The sequence below is a fragment of the Leptonychotes weddellii genome, chromosome 7, assembly GCF_054177405.1.
Source record: "Leptonychotes weddellii isolate Sample4059 chromosome 7, ASM5417740v2, whole genome shotgun sequence".
Taxonomy (NCBI): domain Eukaryota; kingdom Metazoa; phylum Chordata; class Mammalia; order Carnivora; family Phocidae; genus Leptonychotes; species Leptonychotes weddellii.
The window spans coordinates 99,639,572-99,656,652 of record NC_138375.1 but is presented as its reverse complement, the minus strand read 5'-3'; the positions used below and the strand labels follow the sequence as shown (position 1 = coordinate 99,656,652).

The window sequence follows — 17,081 nt, the reverse complement described above, 5'->3', positions numbered from 1 at the left end:
CAGCTGTCTCATTCTTTAGGACTGTTGGTGTTACCTGCCTGTGACTGGTACCTGTCAAGGGTCTTACCTACAGGGTCACTAAGACCATAGGAAGGCAGTATTTATAGGTATCAAATTAGAAATTTTATAATTTCTAACCCAACTGTCTTTTAAGATGTAAGCCTTACTCACCTTTCAAATTGTAAGAACACCCTATATACAGAGGAAGGGGAAATTACTTCCAAATAAAACAAAAAATCCCTTTCCATTACTGATTCTTACCAGAACTGGTCTTTTATCGTGATGGTTACAAAATGATGGTTTTTCAGTTCTGGCACTTCTTCTACATTTACAATTCAGTACTGTGGTAAGCAAGAGCCCTTTTACCTCCCCAGTTTATTTATCCATCTATTTATCTCTACCTTTTAGTGGTTTGGCTTTATGGATTCCTTTTTTTTTCCTAGTAGCATATTTATTTCTCAAGCATTTTGGTCTCAGGATCTCTTTAAACTTTTCACAATTATTGAAAGAGCTTTGTTTATGAGATGTATTTATATTTATATTGAAACTAAAACCAAATTTTAAGTGTTTATTAATTCTTTAAAAATAGGGGCGCCTGGGTGGCTCAGTTGTTAAGCGTCTGCCTTCGACTCAGGTCATGATCCCAGGGTCCTGGGATCGAGTCCCGCATCGGGCTCCCTGCTCAGCAGGAAGCCTGCTTCTCCCTCTCCCACTCCCCCTGCTTGTGTTCCCTCTCTCGCTGTGTCTCTCTCTGTCAAATAAATAAATAAATAAAATCTTTAAAATAAATAAATAAATAAATAAAAATAAAAATAAAACTAGTACAGGGTGCCTGGGTGGCTCAGTCGGTTGAGCGCCTGACTCTTGCTTTCAGCTCAGATCGTGCTGTCATGGGTCATGAGATTGAGTCCCTTGTTGGGCTCCATGCACAGTGGGGAATCTGCTTGAAGATTCTCTCCCTCTGCCCCTCCTCCCACTCGTTCTCTCTCTCTCTCTAAAAAATAAATCATTAAAAAAATAAAAATGAAACTAGTAATCTATTAACATAAGAAAATTTTTTTTGTTGTTTACATAAAGAATGCATTTTTTATCAGAAATAACTATACTTTCCCAAACAGAAACATGTAGAGAAAAGGGTAGCATTGCTTTATGTTTTATAAGTCTTCCTGATGTCTAGCTTAATAAAAGACAGCTGGAGTTTTTCATATCTGCTTCCTATTCAGTCTGTTGCTATATCACATGTAGCCTCTGGAAAACTCCACTGTACATTCATGAAAGAATGGAAGTGAAAAAGGCAGATAACATTCTTAGTATTATTATTAAAGTAGTGTTGCCCTCACAATCCCCTTAAAAGGGTCATTGGCACCCCACAGAGTTCCCCACAACAATTTGAGAATAGCTGGTCTGTAATTCCTTAATTATTTTGGTGCTCAGATTTATCCCAGATTTAGCAAATATCAACCCCTGTAAGCTGGCTCAAGTTCTTGTGACAGGCCCCTCTTTTATTTATTTATTTATTTTTTGAGAATTCTCTTACTTCCTGGCATAGCAAGATGTTCCAGACTCATCTTAAACCCACTCTGCTCAAGGCCTAGAGTTAGCCATTTGTCTGGCTGCAAGTAGAACTAGGAAAAGACATGAAGTTTCTCCAGGAAAGACTTGGTATTTATCAGCCATTTCCCATCCACAGGAATTTCTTATTGGTTATGTTGGCTCCTGTGTCCTGTATCACCATGTATGTTGCTGGGCCTGTCTCTGTAGAATAGTGTGGTGTCCCAAGTGTGATCTGCAGGATGACTTTAGGTGATACAAAGATACCCATTGAAATTGTAAATATCGATTTTATATGTGTTTAAACAAAAAATACAACTACTGTTGACACTTGAACAGCATGGGTTTGAAATTTGCAGGTCCACTTACATATGGCTTTTTTTCAATAAATAAATACAATACTAAAGGTGTCTTTTTTCTTCTTTATGATTTTCTTAATAACATTTTCTCTTTTTTGGCTCACTTTATTGTAAGAATACAATATAGAATACATATAGCATATAAAATGTATGTTAATCGACTGTTTATGTTATCAGTAAGCCTTCTGGTCAAGAGTAGACTATTAGTAGTTTTTACAGTAAGCTATTACTAGTTAGCCAAAAGCATTAGGTGGATTTTCTTTTTTTTTAATTATTTTTTATTTTATTTTAATTCCAGTAGAGTTAACATTAGGTTGGTTTTCCACTACATAGAGAGGTTGGTGACTCTACCCCCCCTACATTGTTCAGGGGTCAACTGTAGTATAAGTCAAGCATTTCATGGTATTTTTTAGGGTAAAGGAGAAGTGAATATTGAAAGAAAAACAAGCCAAATTAAAGAAAAATATTAAGAATATAATACTGTGAAGTATGACAAAAAACACAAAGCTGGATTGAATGAAAATTGTCTGACATTTACGGCTCTCAGCTCTAGATCCTTCTTGCCCTGTGTCCAGGGTTCCCATACCCTATTCCAGAAGCGCAACAGATGAAATCTTTTACCTAACTAAGCCTGTCATCTACCTAATACCTGGAGATCTCCCTTTTTTTTTTCTTTTGTTTTAACTAAATAGGTTTTATATTTTTCTAAACAGAGGAAAGGAAATCTGTTATCCTGGGGCAATTAGCTTTAAATCCATAGCTTTAAAATTTTTTAAGTTTGTAAAATAATGTTGTTACTTCTGCAGTCTTTAAATCCCTGTGCCATTGACCATTATCTACATGACTTTTTGTTTTGACTGTTTTAATTAAATCTAATGTTGTTTTATTAAGTGAAGAAACTATGCATTGTTTTATATAATAAAACTCATTGGGTACACCAATGTCAATTACTTATTGTTGTATTAGGACTTATTAAGCCTATACATATATTAGATTAATGTTTTTGTTATCAAAATAATTTTTAAATGTAAATTAGACCCTAAATTTTTGACAACTGATCAGGTAGTTAAAATTGCTCTATTTGCAGGGATGGAAATTTTTTGTTGTGATAAGTAGGATTGTCTTTACAACTATTGTATGAAAGCATATTAGTATGATTAAGTGTACAGTTTGTGCATAATTTCTTACTCAGTGGGAGGAATGGACTTCATTCCCAGTTCTTAAAAATTATACAAGTAGGGGTACCTGGGTGGCTCAGTCGGTTAAGCGACTGCCTTCGGCTCAGGTTGTGATCCTGGAGTCCCGGGATCGAGTCCCGCATCGGGCTCCCTGCTCGGCAGGGAATCTGCTTCTCCCTCTGACCCTCCCCCCTCTCATGCTCTCTCTATCTCATTCTCTCAAATAAATAAATAAAATCTTTTTAAAAAAGTTATACAAGTAGGACTTATTACAAAGAATGGAGTAGTAGCCCAAATTTCTCTCCCTGACTGGTGTGATCATTGTTAAACCATGCTCCTCCTCTGTTACTCACCCCTGTCTCCTTGTTTCAGCTTGCATTCCCTGACCATGCAGGCACACTTGCTAACTTTTGGGAAGTAGCAAGCGTATCTGGTTTCCCCAGGCTCACAGGCTCAATGACAAAGGAACATGTTTTGAAACCATCATTTTGACAAAGCTGCTTTGAAGGATATAATTGAGATTTTGTAGAAACAGAGGAAAATACAAAATAGTTTTATGTCTTTTATATGAACTTAAAATACATGCTAATCAAATTTTTATTATTGAGAAAAGTAAGCCTATTGTATTCTCATCGCATCCCCGACCCGTCTACACCTTTTTTCTTTACTGCTCCCTCTGCTGTCATGTTTCTACATTGCTACCATCCTGTACCAATGTTAATCTCACACCTGAAGCACGGTACCTATAACTCATCAGCTTTTGCCCTCTTCCTTTAGATCCAGTGAGAGGTAGTCACTCAGATGGGTCATAGAATCCAACCTGTGATTTGGTTCCCTTGGGTTTGCCAGTGTAATGTGGAGACAGAGTGGCAGCAGGATCTTGTGATTCACGGCATACTTGGTGCCATGAATAGCGATTCCAGCAGCCACTGGAACCTCTAATACACATACTTGCAGAATTTGAAGGACTCAAACACTGTTGATTATTAAAATGGAGGTTTTTTTGGTTATTTTGTTTAATTTTTTTGGCCATTAGTGCCCAAAGATTAATTGGTTGCTCCTTTTTTTTTTAACACAGCATCTAGATTTTTTCTACCAAAATTGATTTTGCATACTATGTAGGAAATTTAAAATTTTTGTAGTAAGTTTAGAATTTGCTTTTTCTAAGGTACCTAATTCTAATGGAATCTATTCTTTTTCCTGATAATTCTTTGACCATATGAGGAGATGTGCAATATCCAAAGAGAAAATATTACTTATAGTAACTGCTGTATCATGAGTTTTATTTAAAAATAAAATAATGGCTTTTGTCTTACAGGACAAACTATTCGAGAGAAAAGAATTGTAGAAGCAGCAAATAAAAGAGAAGTGGACTATGAAGTTGGAGATATTCCAACAGAATGGGAGGGTAAGTTTGTGTTTTTAGTAGTATCTTCTGGAAGGCAAATTGTTCATACAAAATTAGATGTTTATTCTTCTTACAAAAACTTTGGTAATCTGAATCTATGAAATTTTTTTAATATTGCCTTTCTTTGAAAGTTGTGAAGGTGTCACACTCTAGTACAGGAACACATGTCCAGTGAAAGGAACTTGTAAACATTAGCAGAGCTGGTACTAGGGTGAGCAGAGCGAAGCTTCTACAATACAAGATTGAAGGAGGCACTCACTGTCATGTGCTGACTGTGCACTTGCACTCCTCCAGAGTTTAAGTATCGTTTCTGGCACTCACTACCCACATGAACTTGGAAAAGTAATTTCATACTTCTCAGTCTTAGTTTACTCTTGTACAAATTGTGGATAATACTTGCTGTCACCATCTGGAATATTTGCTCAACTTAAAATGACCCTGGTAACTGACCCCCTGTTAAGACAAGGATGGACACTTGATCCCTATCAGGACTTTGGAATTAAGGTAAGAGTTCAAAGTGAGATAAAACAGGTGCAGTCAGTCTTTCAATACGACTGGAACCATAACATACAATTGTGGGTATTATCTTCAATCAACTGTCTAAGCTTTGTTGCAGAAAAAGCTGATCTACTAAGAAGAATATAGAAACCAGTCTGCAAAAAGAATATAGTGAGACAGAATATTTCCTAGGTTTCCGGGAAGTTTCCAGTTCTCTGTTCCATTTCTTTCTAAATGAAGTTCAGATGCATATCTGTCTTTGAGTGCTAGTGCCACCCCATATCCTTGTAATAAATTCCCTTTTCCTTACCAGTTCTTTGCCTAGCACCTGTCACATTTTAGATCATTTTAGAATGATCCTGTTAATTTTTACAAAAATGCCTCCTGGGATTTTTGGTGGGATTGTGTTGAACATATATATCACTTTGCAAGAACGAACATCTAAACAATAAGTATCTTCTGACCCCTGGACATTATACTTCTCTTAATTTAATTTAGGCCTTTTTTTTTTGCACATCTTTTGTCAGAATTATTCATAAGTATTTCATATTTTTGATGCTGTTGTCTCTGATAATTTTTTTCAGTGTTAATTTTTGATTGTTCATTACTATCATATAAATATGCAATAGGTATTTGTATATTGATCTTGTATGCTATGACTTTGCTAAGCTCAGTTGTTAATTATAGTAGCTTTTTTATCAACTTCATCAGATCTTTTTTTACTTAGAAGATCATGCAGTCTGTGAATAAAGGCATTTTCTTCGTTCCAGCCTGGATGCCTCTAATTTTTTTAATCTTACCTGTTTGCACTGACTAGAACTTCCAGTATACTGTTGATTAAAAGATATGAGAATGGACATTCTTGCCTTGTTCCTGATGTATTAGTCTTTTTATACATTGTTGATTGGTTTATTTAAAATTTTGTTTAATACTTTATCTTGAGGTATATTGGTTAGTAACTTCTTTTTCTTGTAATGTCTTTGCTTGGGTTTTGTGTCAGTGAAAGCTGATCTCATGAAATGAGTTTGGATATATTCCTTCTTCAATATCTTGCAAAACTTTATGTATATGTTAAAATTATTTAAAAAAAATATTTGATAGACTTTACTACTGAAGCCATCTGGGCCTGGAGTTTTCAACTACAAATTAAATTTATTAGATTTAAGATACTCAGGTTATCTATATCTTCTTGAGTGACCTTTGGTAGCATGTTTCTTTCAAAGAGTCTGTTTATTTCATCTAGATTTCCAAATTTTTTTGCATAACACTGACCATAATATTTCCTTATTATTCTTTTAATATCTTTAGAATCTGTAGTGATGTCTCCTCTCTCATTCTTGGTTTTTGTGGCTGAATTGTGTTCCCCCAAAATCTACGTTGAGGTCTTAACCCCAGCACCTCAGACTATATTTGTAGACTATATCTGAAAATAGAGTCTTTAAAGAGGTAATCAGGTAAAATAAGGTTATTAGGATGGGTCTTAATCCAATATGACTGGTGTCCTTATAAGAAGAGGAGAGTAGGACACAGACATATACAGAAGGAAGACCTTGTGAAAACACAGGCAGAAGACAGCCATCTACAACCTGAGGTGAGAAACCTTAGAAGAAACGGACCTTGCCAACACCTTGATCTTAGTCTTCTACCTTCCAGAATTGTGCAAAAATAAATTTCTATTATTTAAGCCACTGAATGTTTGGCACTTTACTTTGTTATGGCAGCCCTAGCAAACTAATAATTAGTATTAAGGATTATTTATGATTCTATTTTATTTCCTATTGTTGGTTTTCAGCTGTATCTCCACTGAGTGGCTGTTTTGGGTTTTATAGACTATATCTTCAACATATCAAAGTCTTTATTTATGTGATGTTTCCACTTCATATAGATACAAGAACCTGACAAAGGTGTACTGCCATTTCTTCCTTCTAACATTTCTGTTATTGTAATATATTTTAGTTCTACTTGTTACAAACTACACACTGCATTGTTATTTTTATTTAAATAGTGAACTGGGATTTAGAAAGATTTAATCAATAAGAAAAATAAGACATATTTATTCATATTGTTACAATTTCTACTGCTCTTCATTCCTTTTTGTAGATCCACATTTCCATCTGTGATCATTTTCCTTTAGTGTCTAAGGCTTCCTTTAACATTTCTTTAAATGTGAGTCTGCTAGCATTGAACTCTTTCAGCTTTGATATGTCTGAAACATATATATATATATATATTTGGAGGGGGCAGAAGGAGAGGGAGAGAGAGAATCTTAAGCAGGCTCCATGCCCAGTGTAGAGCCCAAACAGGCCTCAATCTCACAATCCTGAGATCCTGACCTGAGCTGAAATCAAGAGTCAGATGCTTAACTGACTGAGCCACCCAGGCACCCCTGTATGAAATATAAAGATATTCCTCTGGCTATAATAGTCTAGGTTGATAGTTTTTTTTTTTTCCTTTTAGTAGTTTAAAGATAATTTTACATTGTTTCTGTCGAGAAATCTGTTGTCATGCTTTTCTTTGTCCCTTTGTGTGTAATGTGTATATTTTTCTTGTAGCTGTTTTAAAGTTATTCTTTTTTTTTTTAAAAGATTTTATTTATTTGAGAGAGAGAGAGTGAGAGAGACAATGTACAAGAGGGGGAAGCATCAGAGGAAGAAGCAGACTCCCCACTGAGCAGGGAGCCCGATGCGGGACTTGATACTGGGACTCCAGGATCATGACCTGAGCCGAAGGCAGTCACTTAACCGACTGAGCCACCTAGGTGCCCCAAGTTATTCTTTTTTTAACTGGTTTTCAGAAATTTGATCATGATGTACCATCATATAGTCTCTTGTGCTTGAAGTTTCATGAGCTTCTTCGACCTATGGATTTGTTGTTTCAGTCAATTTTAGAAATATTTTGCCCATTACTTCTTCAAATACTTTTCTCTGAGTCCCTTCTGTCCTTCCTTTTGGGGACTCCATTTACAATCTTAGGCTATTTGAAGTTGTCTCATAGTTCAAAAACACACTCTGATCATTTGTGGAGGTTTATTTTCTTTGAGTTTCATTCTGTATGGTTTCTCTTGCTGTGTCTTCAAGTTCACTAATGTTTTCTTTTACAGTGTCAAATTCCTACCAGTCCATCCAGGGTATACCTCATTTCAGACATTGTAGCTTTCATCTGAATAAGTTTGATATGGGTCTGTTTTATATCTTCCATGTCTCTACCTAACCTGTTCAATCTGTCCACTAGCTTTTTGAACATATGGAGTACAGTTATAACTGTTTTAATGTTCTTATCTGCTAATTCTACCATCTGTGTCTGTTTTTAGTTGGTTTTGGTTAGTTGATTTTTTTTCTCCTCAATATGGGAAGTATTTTCCTACTTCTTTGTTGGCTTTGCAATTTCTGATTGGATGTCAGACATTTAAAATTTTTGCCTCGTTGGATACTGGATATTTTTATATTCCTATCTGTATTGTTGAGCTTTGTTCTGAGGCACAGTTAAGTTACTTGGAAACAGTTTGATCCTTTCAGGGATTGTTTTTAAGATTGTTAGTTGGGACTGGAACAGAGTTTAATCTAGAACTAACTGCACTGCTGATGCAAGTCATTGCTGAGCACTCTCCTCTGCCCCATCAATCATGAGGTTTTCCACTCTGGGTGGTGGAAATTAACATTACTCTTGACCCTGTGTAAAATGTGAGAACTGTTCCTTCTGATCCTTTCAGGTGGTTCTTTTCCTGGTCTTAAGAGTTCCTTACTCACATGAACTCATTAGTGCTCTGCTGAATACTTGATAGCAGCCTCCTGCCAATCTCCACAGTTTTCTCTCTGTGTAGCTGTGTCATGTCTGATAGTCTGTCCTGTGAATTTTAGTCACCTTGGTCTCCCTACACTCTCAGCTTCATCTCTATAACATAGGTAGTATGGTGAATTTTAGCAGGATCCCCTCCCGATGCCACAGCATGGAAACTCACAGAGCAGTAAGTGAGGCATTGTTTCTTTTAACATTCTGAAGGGATCACTATATTTCATTACTTGATGTCCACTATCTTGAAAATTATTGTTTCATGTAATTTGTCCCTGTTGCTCCATGTTGCCTAGAAGCAGAAAACAGCTTTCTTTCAATTCATTTAATGCATTTGAAATTCATTTATGTGTTTTGCATGAATCAGCAGTTTATACCTTTTTTATTGCTGAGTAGAATTTTATCATATTGGTATACCAATTTGTCCATTCACCAGCTGCAGGACATTTAGGTTGTTTATACTTTATAACATTTATAACTGGAGCCACTATATAAATTCATATTTCTATTCAGGTATAAATATATGAACCTAAATTTTCGCTTCTTTCAGGTAACTACCTTGAATTGGCATTTCTAGGTCAGGTGGCAAGAATAGATTCAACTTAAACTGCTAAACTGTTTTTTAACATGGCTATACCATTTAGCTTTCCCATTAGCAGTGTATGGAAAGTTACAGTTGCTCCTCATCTTCACTAGCCTTTGGTGTTGTCAGTGTCACTAGATCTGATCCATTGTAATAGGTGTGTTGTAGTGTCTCGTTGTGGTTTTAATTTTTATTTCTCTAGTGCCTAGTGATGCTGATCATCTTTGCATGACCTTGTTTGCCATTTGTATATCTTCTTTAGTGTCTATTCTTATCTTTTTGCCCAGAAATTTTTCATTTGGTTGGGTTTTTTTTCCAACTTGTTTATTTTTGAGGGTTCCTTATTTATGTTCAATACAATTCCCTTACCATGTATGTGATTTGCAAACATTTTTGTCCCAGTCTGTAGCTTGTTTTTCCATTCTTTGGACAGTGCTTCTTGGACAGCACACATTTATAATTTTAATGAAGTCCAATTTATCATTTTTTTCTTTGATATATCATGATCTTGGTGTTGTAAGAAATTTTTGCTTAACCCAAGGTCATGAATATTTTCTCCTGTGATTTCTTCTAGAAATTGTATAGTTTGGGGTTTTAGACTTATATCTGTGATCCATTTTATTCTATTTTTTGTATGGTGTAGGTATCAATTCATTCCCAGCTTCATCTCTATAACATAGGTAGTATGGTGAATTTTAGCAGGATCCCCTCCCGATGCCACAGCATGGAAACTCACAGAGCAGTAAGTGAGGCATTGTTTCTTTTAACATTCTGAAGGGATCACTATATTTCATTACTTGATGTTTTTTTATTTTTTTATTGTGTTAAAATACACATAGCGTAAAATTTACAATCTTAACCATTTTTAGGTGTACAGTTCAGTGGTATTAAATACATTGACTTTATTGTGTAGCCATCACTACCATCTATCCCCTTAACTCTTTTCATCTTGTAAAACAAACTCTGTACCATTAGACAATAATTCTCTGTTCCTCCTTACTCTTCCCTGGCAACCATCATTATACTTTGTCTTCATGGTTTTAACTACTCTCCCAGCACTATTTCTGAAATGACCATCCTTTTCTAACAGTTTTTGCACCTTTGTTAAACATCATTTGGCTATATAGATGTGGGCTATGTATTCTCTATTCTGTCCATGGATCTGTCTGTCCTTTTCCCAATGCCACACTGTCTTGATTACTGAGACTTTGTAATAAGTCTTGAAATAGGTAATTTGAATCCTCCAATCTCTTTTTCAAAACTGTTTTAATTAGTTTGGGCCCTTTGTCATTATATATGACTTTTAGTATCAGCTTATCAGTTACTACCAAAAAATCCTTCTTAGATTTTCACTGGGAATGTATTGAATTTATAGATCAGTTTTCATTGGAAATGTATTGAGTTTTCTATGAACACAGCATATTCTCTCCATTTCCTTAGGTCTGTCCTTCATTTTTTCATCTATAATTTTTAGCTTACAGATCTGGCACATATTTTATTAAATTAAAACCTAAGTGTTGGGTCACCCGGGTGGCTCAGTCCATTAAGCGTCCAGCTCTTGATTTCAGCTCAGGTCATGATCTCAGGGTTGTGGGATGGCATGGGGCTCCTCGCTCACCAACCCGTGGTTACCACTATTCTACTCTGTGCTTCTATGAATTCAACTTTTTTACATTCCACATAAAAATGAGATCATGTAGTATTTTTCTTTCTGTGTCTAGTGTATTTCACTTACCATATCTTCTAGGTTCATCTGATATTGTCACAAATAACAGGATTTTCTTCTTTTTAAGGTTGAATAATATTCCATTGTAAATATATGTGTGTGTGTGTGTGTATGCACACACACCACAATTTCATTATTCATTTATCTGTGAATGAACACTTATGTTGTTTCTATACCTTGGCTGCAGAGAAAATGGGAGCATAGATATCGCTTCAAGATAGTGATTTCATGGGGCGCCTGGGTGGCTCAGTTGGTTAAGCGACTGCCTTCGGCTCAGGTCATGATCCTGGAGTCCCTGGATCGAGTCCCGCATCGGGCTCCCTGCTTGGCAGGGCGTCTGCTTCTCCCTCTGACCCTCCCCCTCCATGTGCTCTCTCTCTCTCATTCTCTCTCTCAAATAAATAAAATCTTTAAAAAAAAAAAAAAAGATAGTGATTTCATGTCCTTTGGATATATACCCAGAAGAGGGATTGCGGGATCCTATGGTAGTTCTTTTTTTTTATTTTTTGAGGTACCTCCCTACTGTTTTCCATACTGGCTGTATCAGTTTACATTCCCACCAACACATAACACTGACTAGTTAGAATTTAAAAGAATGATGATACAAAGTGTTAATGAGGATGTAAAGTACCTGAAACTTTCATAAATAGTTTGGCTGAAGTGTAAATGGTACAACTACTTTGAAAAACAGTTTATTAATTCTTTATAAATTTTTAAAATACACATACCCTATAATCTAGAAGTTCTGTTGGATATTAACCCAGACATATAAAAACATAGGTCTACCCAAACACTTGTACCCAAAGTTTTCATAGCAGCTTTATTCATAAAAGCCCAAAATTGAAAGCTGCGCAAACACCCAACAAAAAGTGAGTGGATAATAGCACTGTTATTTTTCTATACAGTGGGATACTATGTAGCAATAAAAAAATGAACTGCTGCTATGCTCACTGTATTTGTTTTTTATTGCTCCATATCAGTATTACCACACACTTAGTTTAAAACACTACATATTTATCATCTCCTAGTTCCTGTGGTCACAGATCCAGGCACAGCCTAGATGGGTTCTCTACTTAGGATCTCACAGGGCTGCAATCAAGGTGTCCAGGGCTGCTTTCTCATCTGGAGGTGTGAGTGTGGAAGGATCCACTTTCCCACATGTGTGGTTATTTGTAGCATTCATTTCTTTACAATTGTAGGACTGTGAGCTTTAGTTTTTCACTTGATGCTGGCCAGAGGCCACCCTAAGCTCCTAGAGGTCACTTGCAGTTCTTTCCACATAGGATCCTCCAACAGGGCCACTTTTTCCCTTACAGCCAGCAAGGGAGAAGCTCTAGCAAAATAGATGCTGTAATCCTACCTAACGTAATCATGCACTCATAGACATCCCATCACCTTTGCCCTGTTATCATAGTTAGAAGTAAGTCACAGGGCCTGCCTTCAGTCAAGGGGAAGAGCCCACACACAGGTGTGGACATCAAGAGATGGGGGCTGTGGAGCCTACCTTAAGAGTCTGTTCTCCAGACACAGTTACATGGATGAACTTTAACATTATGTTGAGTAAAACAAGTTAGATGCAAAAGAGTACATATTGTAAAATTCTGTTTATATGAAATTGTAGATAAGGCAGAACTAATCAACAGTGACAGAAAGTGTAGCACTAAATAATTAGGGGCTGTGGATGGATTAGGGTGGGTGTTTGCATGTGGTCAGACATTAGACAACTTACGGGAGTGATGGAAATGTTCTATATACTGATTGTGGTGCTGGTTAGAAGGTTGTATATGTTTTTCAGAATTTATGGAATTGTACACTTAAAATGGTTTCACTATACCTCAATAAAGTGGATTAAGAAAAAAGAACAATAATCATCGTGAGCATCACAAAATATTTAACTTAAATGTGCCAACTAAGTCTAATAATATCCTTAAGATATGCCCAAGGGTCAGTAATCAGAAAGTGACTCATTTCATAATATATCATTTGAAGAATTTTCACAGTTAAAAAATATGGATTCTTATTTTTGTAGTTTTTTATAATGTATACACACCCAGAACTGGCAAAGATCATTTTTTAAAAGATGAGGCTTTATTATAGTGTTGTCTTTTCCTTGAGTGAAGTAAACAACCCATATTTCTAATATAATATCTTTTGGATGCAAACTGTTGACAGGCTTTCTGTAATTTTAGTTCTGAATGGTCACCTTACTGACTCTAGTGATAAATGTCTCATTTACCTTAACCCCAGTTGGTAACTGCTTCTAAAAGTGTGTTAGCCATTTTCAGTGCTTATGGAAATTTGAAGAATGTATGCTTCATGAAGTATTTTCCTGCTTGCTTCTTCTAGTCTCTTTTAGTGATTAATGGAAACTTTAATTTGCATGCTCATTTTTACGCTTATTATAGTGTTTTATGTTCCAATAAGAGTATTAAAGTTCAATGAAGATCTCATGCATACTGATGAGAATGCAAATGAACATTGATGAAAGAATGCTAGGATCTTAAGGCATAAACTGTCCAGTTATCTTGCTAAATTCTACTCAAACAATGGTTACATTATAATGAAGACTGATACAGAATCCACCATACAGATATAATTAACAATGGCAAAATCATTATATAATTTATAATTGGATAGAGGTTCAGTTCCAGATTGTTATGAGGATAAAAAAAAGAAATGTAATGATTTGATATTAATGCTTATTTTTATTCCTTCCTCTTCCTAACCTTTGCCAACCTTCAGCAGGATATTTCCTTTGTTGCATATAGTTATTGGCAAAGTTAGATAAGATTATATAAATGAGTGATCACATCGAATATTTCCAGCTGTAACCTTTGTTGGATACATAGCAGTAAATGGACATCAACCATCATCTCAAGAACATTTCAAGTATCTGGTTATTGTAGAATTATACAAATTTATCTCAGCAATTGCATTTATTTATCTAGATAAAACAAAGATCTTTTTCCTTGAGCCATTTAAAACAAAGCTAAAGAAGTCCTGTATCCTTCCTGAGAGAATAGTGTGTCTCATGAGGGCGACTATTCTAGGCAGTTCTTAATATGTTATCTGAGTTATATTGCATTCTTCCGTGCATGAATTTTATAAACTTATACAAACCAGTAAACTTTAGAAAACACATATCAGTTAGTCTATTAATTTATGTTGGGACTTTAAAAAATTATTGAGATTCTATTGAAGTATTTTTCTAACCTTACCAAAAAACTGAAAATGCTGTTTTATAGACTCATCCGTAAGACAGATTGTTGTTTTTCTCATGGTAATAGTAAGTATGCATTGTGCCATTATACTTTTTCAGCATGATCTCATGCCAATAGTAGGTGTTCACAGACTCTCAAATACATGGTATTCATTAGTAAAAAGTATAATAGTTAATAATGATTTTCATTTTAGATAATATGAAAGTGTTTTTTAAATTTTATTTTATTATGTTATGTTAATCGCCATACATTACATCATTAGTTTTTGATGTAGTGTTCCATGATTCATTGTTTGCGTATAACACCCAGTGCTCCATTCCATATGTGCCCTCCTTAATACCCATCACCAAGCTAACCTATCCCCCCACCCCCCTCCCCTCTAGAACCCTCAGTTTGTTTCTCAGGGTCCATAGTCTCTCATGGTTTGTCTCCCCCTCCGATTCCCCCCCCTTCATTTTTCCCTTCCTACTATCTTCTTTTTTCTTTTTTTTTTAACACATAATGTATTATTTGTTTCAGAGATTTGTGATTCATCAGTCTTACACAATTCACAGCACTCACCATAGCACATACCCTCCCCAATGTCTATCACCCAGCCACCCCATCCCTCCCACCCCCCACCACTCCAGCAACCCTCAGTTTGTTTCCTGAGATTAAGAATTCCTCATATCAGTGAAGTCATATGATACTTGTCTTTCTCTGATTGACTTAATGAAAGTACTTTTGAATCAAGACAGACAGTTGTTGCTACAAGGCCTTACTTATTGGTAGCTCTAGTAAGGGGGTTGGCAAACTTTCTTTAAAAGGCCAGGTGATAAACATCTTGGGCTTTCTGGGTTCTACTGTCTTTGTTACAACTGCTCAACTCTGCTGGTGTAGGGCAAAAGCAGCTGTAGATATGTTAACAAATAAGTATGGCTGTGTTCCAATAAAACCTTATTTACTGACACTGAAATTTGAATTGTATGTAATTTTCATGTGTCATGAAATATTGTTCTTCATTTGATATTTTTTTCAACCATTTAAAAATGTAAAAACAAGCTGTGGGTTGAATTTGGCTTGCAGGCTATATAGTTTGCCAACTCTGCCCTAGCAGTTGATTTTTCTGAATTAACTTTCTAATCTAATTTAAAACTAAAGATTTACTGTTTAAAACCTTTTAGAGGTATATGGCTCATGTTGAATTATTTTAAAAGAAGCCTCTGTCCTAGAAAAAAAAATGTCCATGAATAAAGTTAAGTAACTTATTTTGACCATAAAGAGGCAGTTGAAAATTACATAAAGCACTTTATTTCCTTGATTGCACAGAGGAGTCTTACTATTGCTAAGCTGGATTTTCTAACACAGGCAAAAGTTCCATTACAACAAATATTCATATAGTGGAAGTATTTTATAGTGGATGTATTCATTCAACAGCTGTATTAAGTACCTACTGTTTGGAGGCATTTAAGTGGTAAAAACATAAATCTCCCATGGATGCACCTTGCCCCTGACAGCCTTGCAAGCCTAACAAGGAACATAAAATCTGTACAAGTTGTGACTAGAAATGGACCAGATAGGAGTGGAAGCTAAGAAGAAAGAGAATGCAGAGAAGAACAGGGATAGAAACTCAGAAGTAGGCGCGTAGAGAAGGTTAAAATGCTGGGACTATATTAAAAATACATTCTATGGGATCAGTGCAAGGCCTGCAGTTGAATGTTGCTGTCTGTACCCCAATAACCATTCAGTACTGGACTTGTCATGAGGACAGTTCCTGGTGCTATGATTTGAATGACAGAAGGCTGGCTGGTGGAGCTGGTCTGAAGAAAAGGGAGCTGGTTAGCAGACGGAGCTCAGGTTTTAGAGCCAGTCGAACAAGGGGTTGATTCCCAGGCTGTTACTAATTATATGAATTTAGGCAGATTGCTTAATCTTTCTGAACCTCTGTAAAATGGGGTCACTAATCCTTATTTTCCTGCATGTAATTACAGTTATGACCTATTCCTCTTCTAGTTTTATGTTCTTTGCTTGTTGCTTAGTGAAATTTGAGAGACTGCCTAGTAGAACATGGATAGCTTTTGGAGCTAGAGACAGGGTCAAATCTGGACTCAGATGCCACCATTACCACCTAATGTATAAATTTGAGAAAGTTATTTAATTTCTCTATTAAATTAGAATATCTCACAATTTTGTAATGAAAACTAAATCAACTAAAGTGATCAAACAGTTTTCTACTTTTTAAAGACCAAATTCCTAAAGTATATTTACTCACAGTTTTCTATACCCCATAGGCCAAGCAGATATTATTGATCTTAGTTTTTTTATTGAGTCTGTTATAAAAAAATAGGTTTATGGAATAATAGTGATAATGATAGTATTAACTTAGACTTAATGCTTACTGTATGCCACATTCTGACCTAAGAATTTATAGATATCATTTCATATAACTTTCACAACAACTCTAAAATGTAGATACTACTATAGTCTATATTTTACAGATAGGAAATCTGATTTTTAGAAAATTAAATAGCTTCCCCCAGGTGACACAGCTAGTAAGTGATGAAGCTGGGATTTGAACCCAGAATATCTGATTCTACTCTCCTAAACGATGTACTATATGTCTTCCATGTGATTCTGATACATTTCCCTAGAGGCACCTGCCCTACTTCCTTCCTATTGCTATAAAGCATCAGGCACTCAGTTGAGTTCAGATGATTTTGAGGCCTGATTTTAGTTGTGGACTGTCCCCTCCTTAATAAACTCCCTATGCTGTTGTATTTTTTTATGAC

At 35.7% G+C, this 17,081-nt stretch overlaps 1 protein-coding gene across 2 annotated transcripts in view; it reads left to right on the top strand.

The window, feature by feature from the left end:
• The window catches only part of NDUFAF2 (NADH:ubiquinone oxidoreductase complex assembly factor 2), a 145,282-nt gene that overhangs the window by 89,361 nt on the left and 38,840 nt on the right, over positions 1 to 17,081 (top strand). For both annotated transcript variants that reach the window (XM_006727976.3, XM_081826827.1), the window contains exon 2: positions 4,407 to 4,496. In XM_006727976.3, coding sequence (XP_006728039.1) covers positions 4,407 to 4,496 — 90 coding nt within the window. The remainder of the gene's footprint in view (positions 1 to 4,406; positions 4,497 to 17,081) is intronic.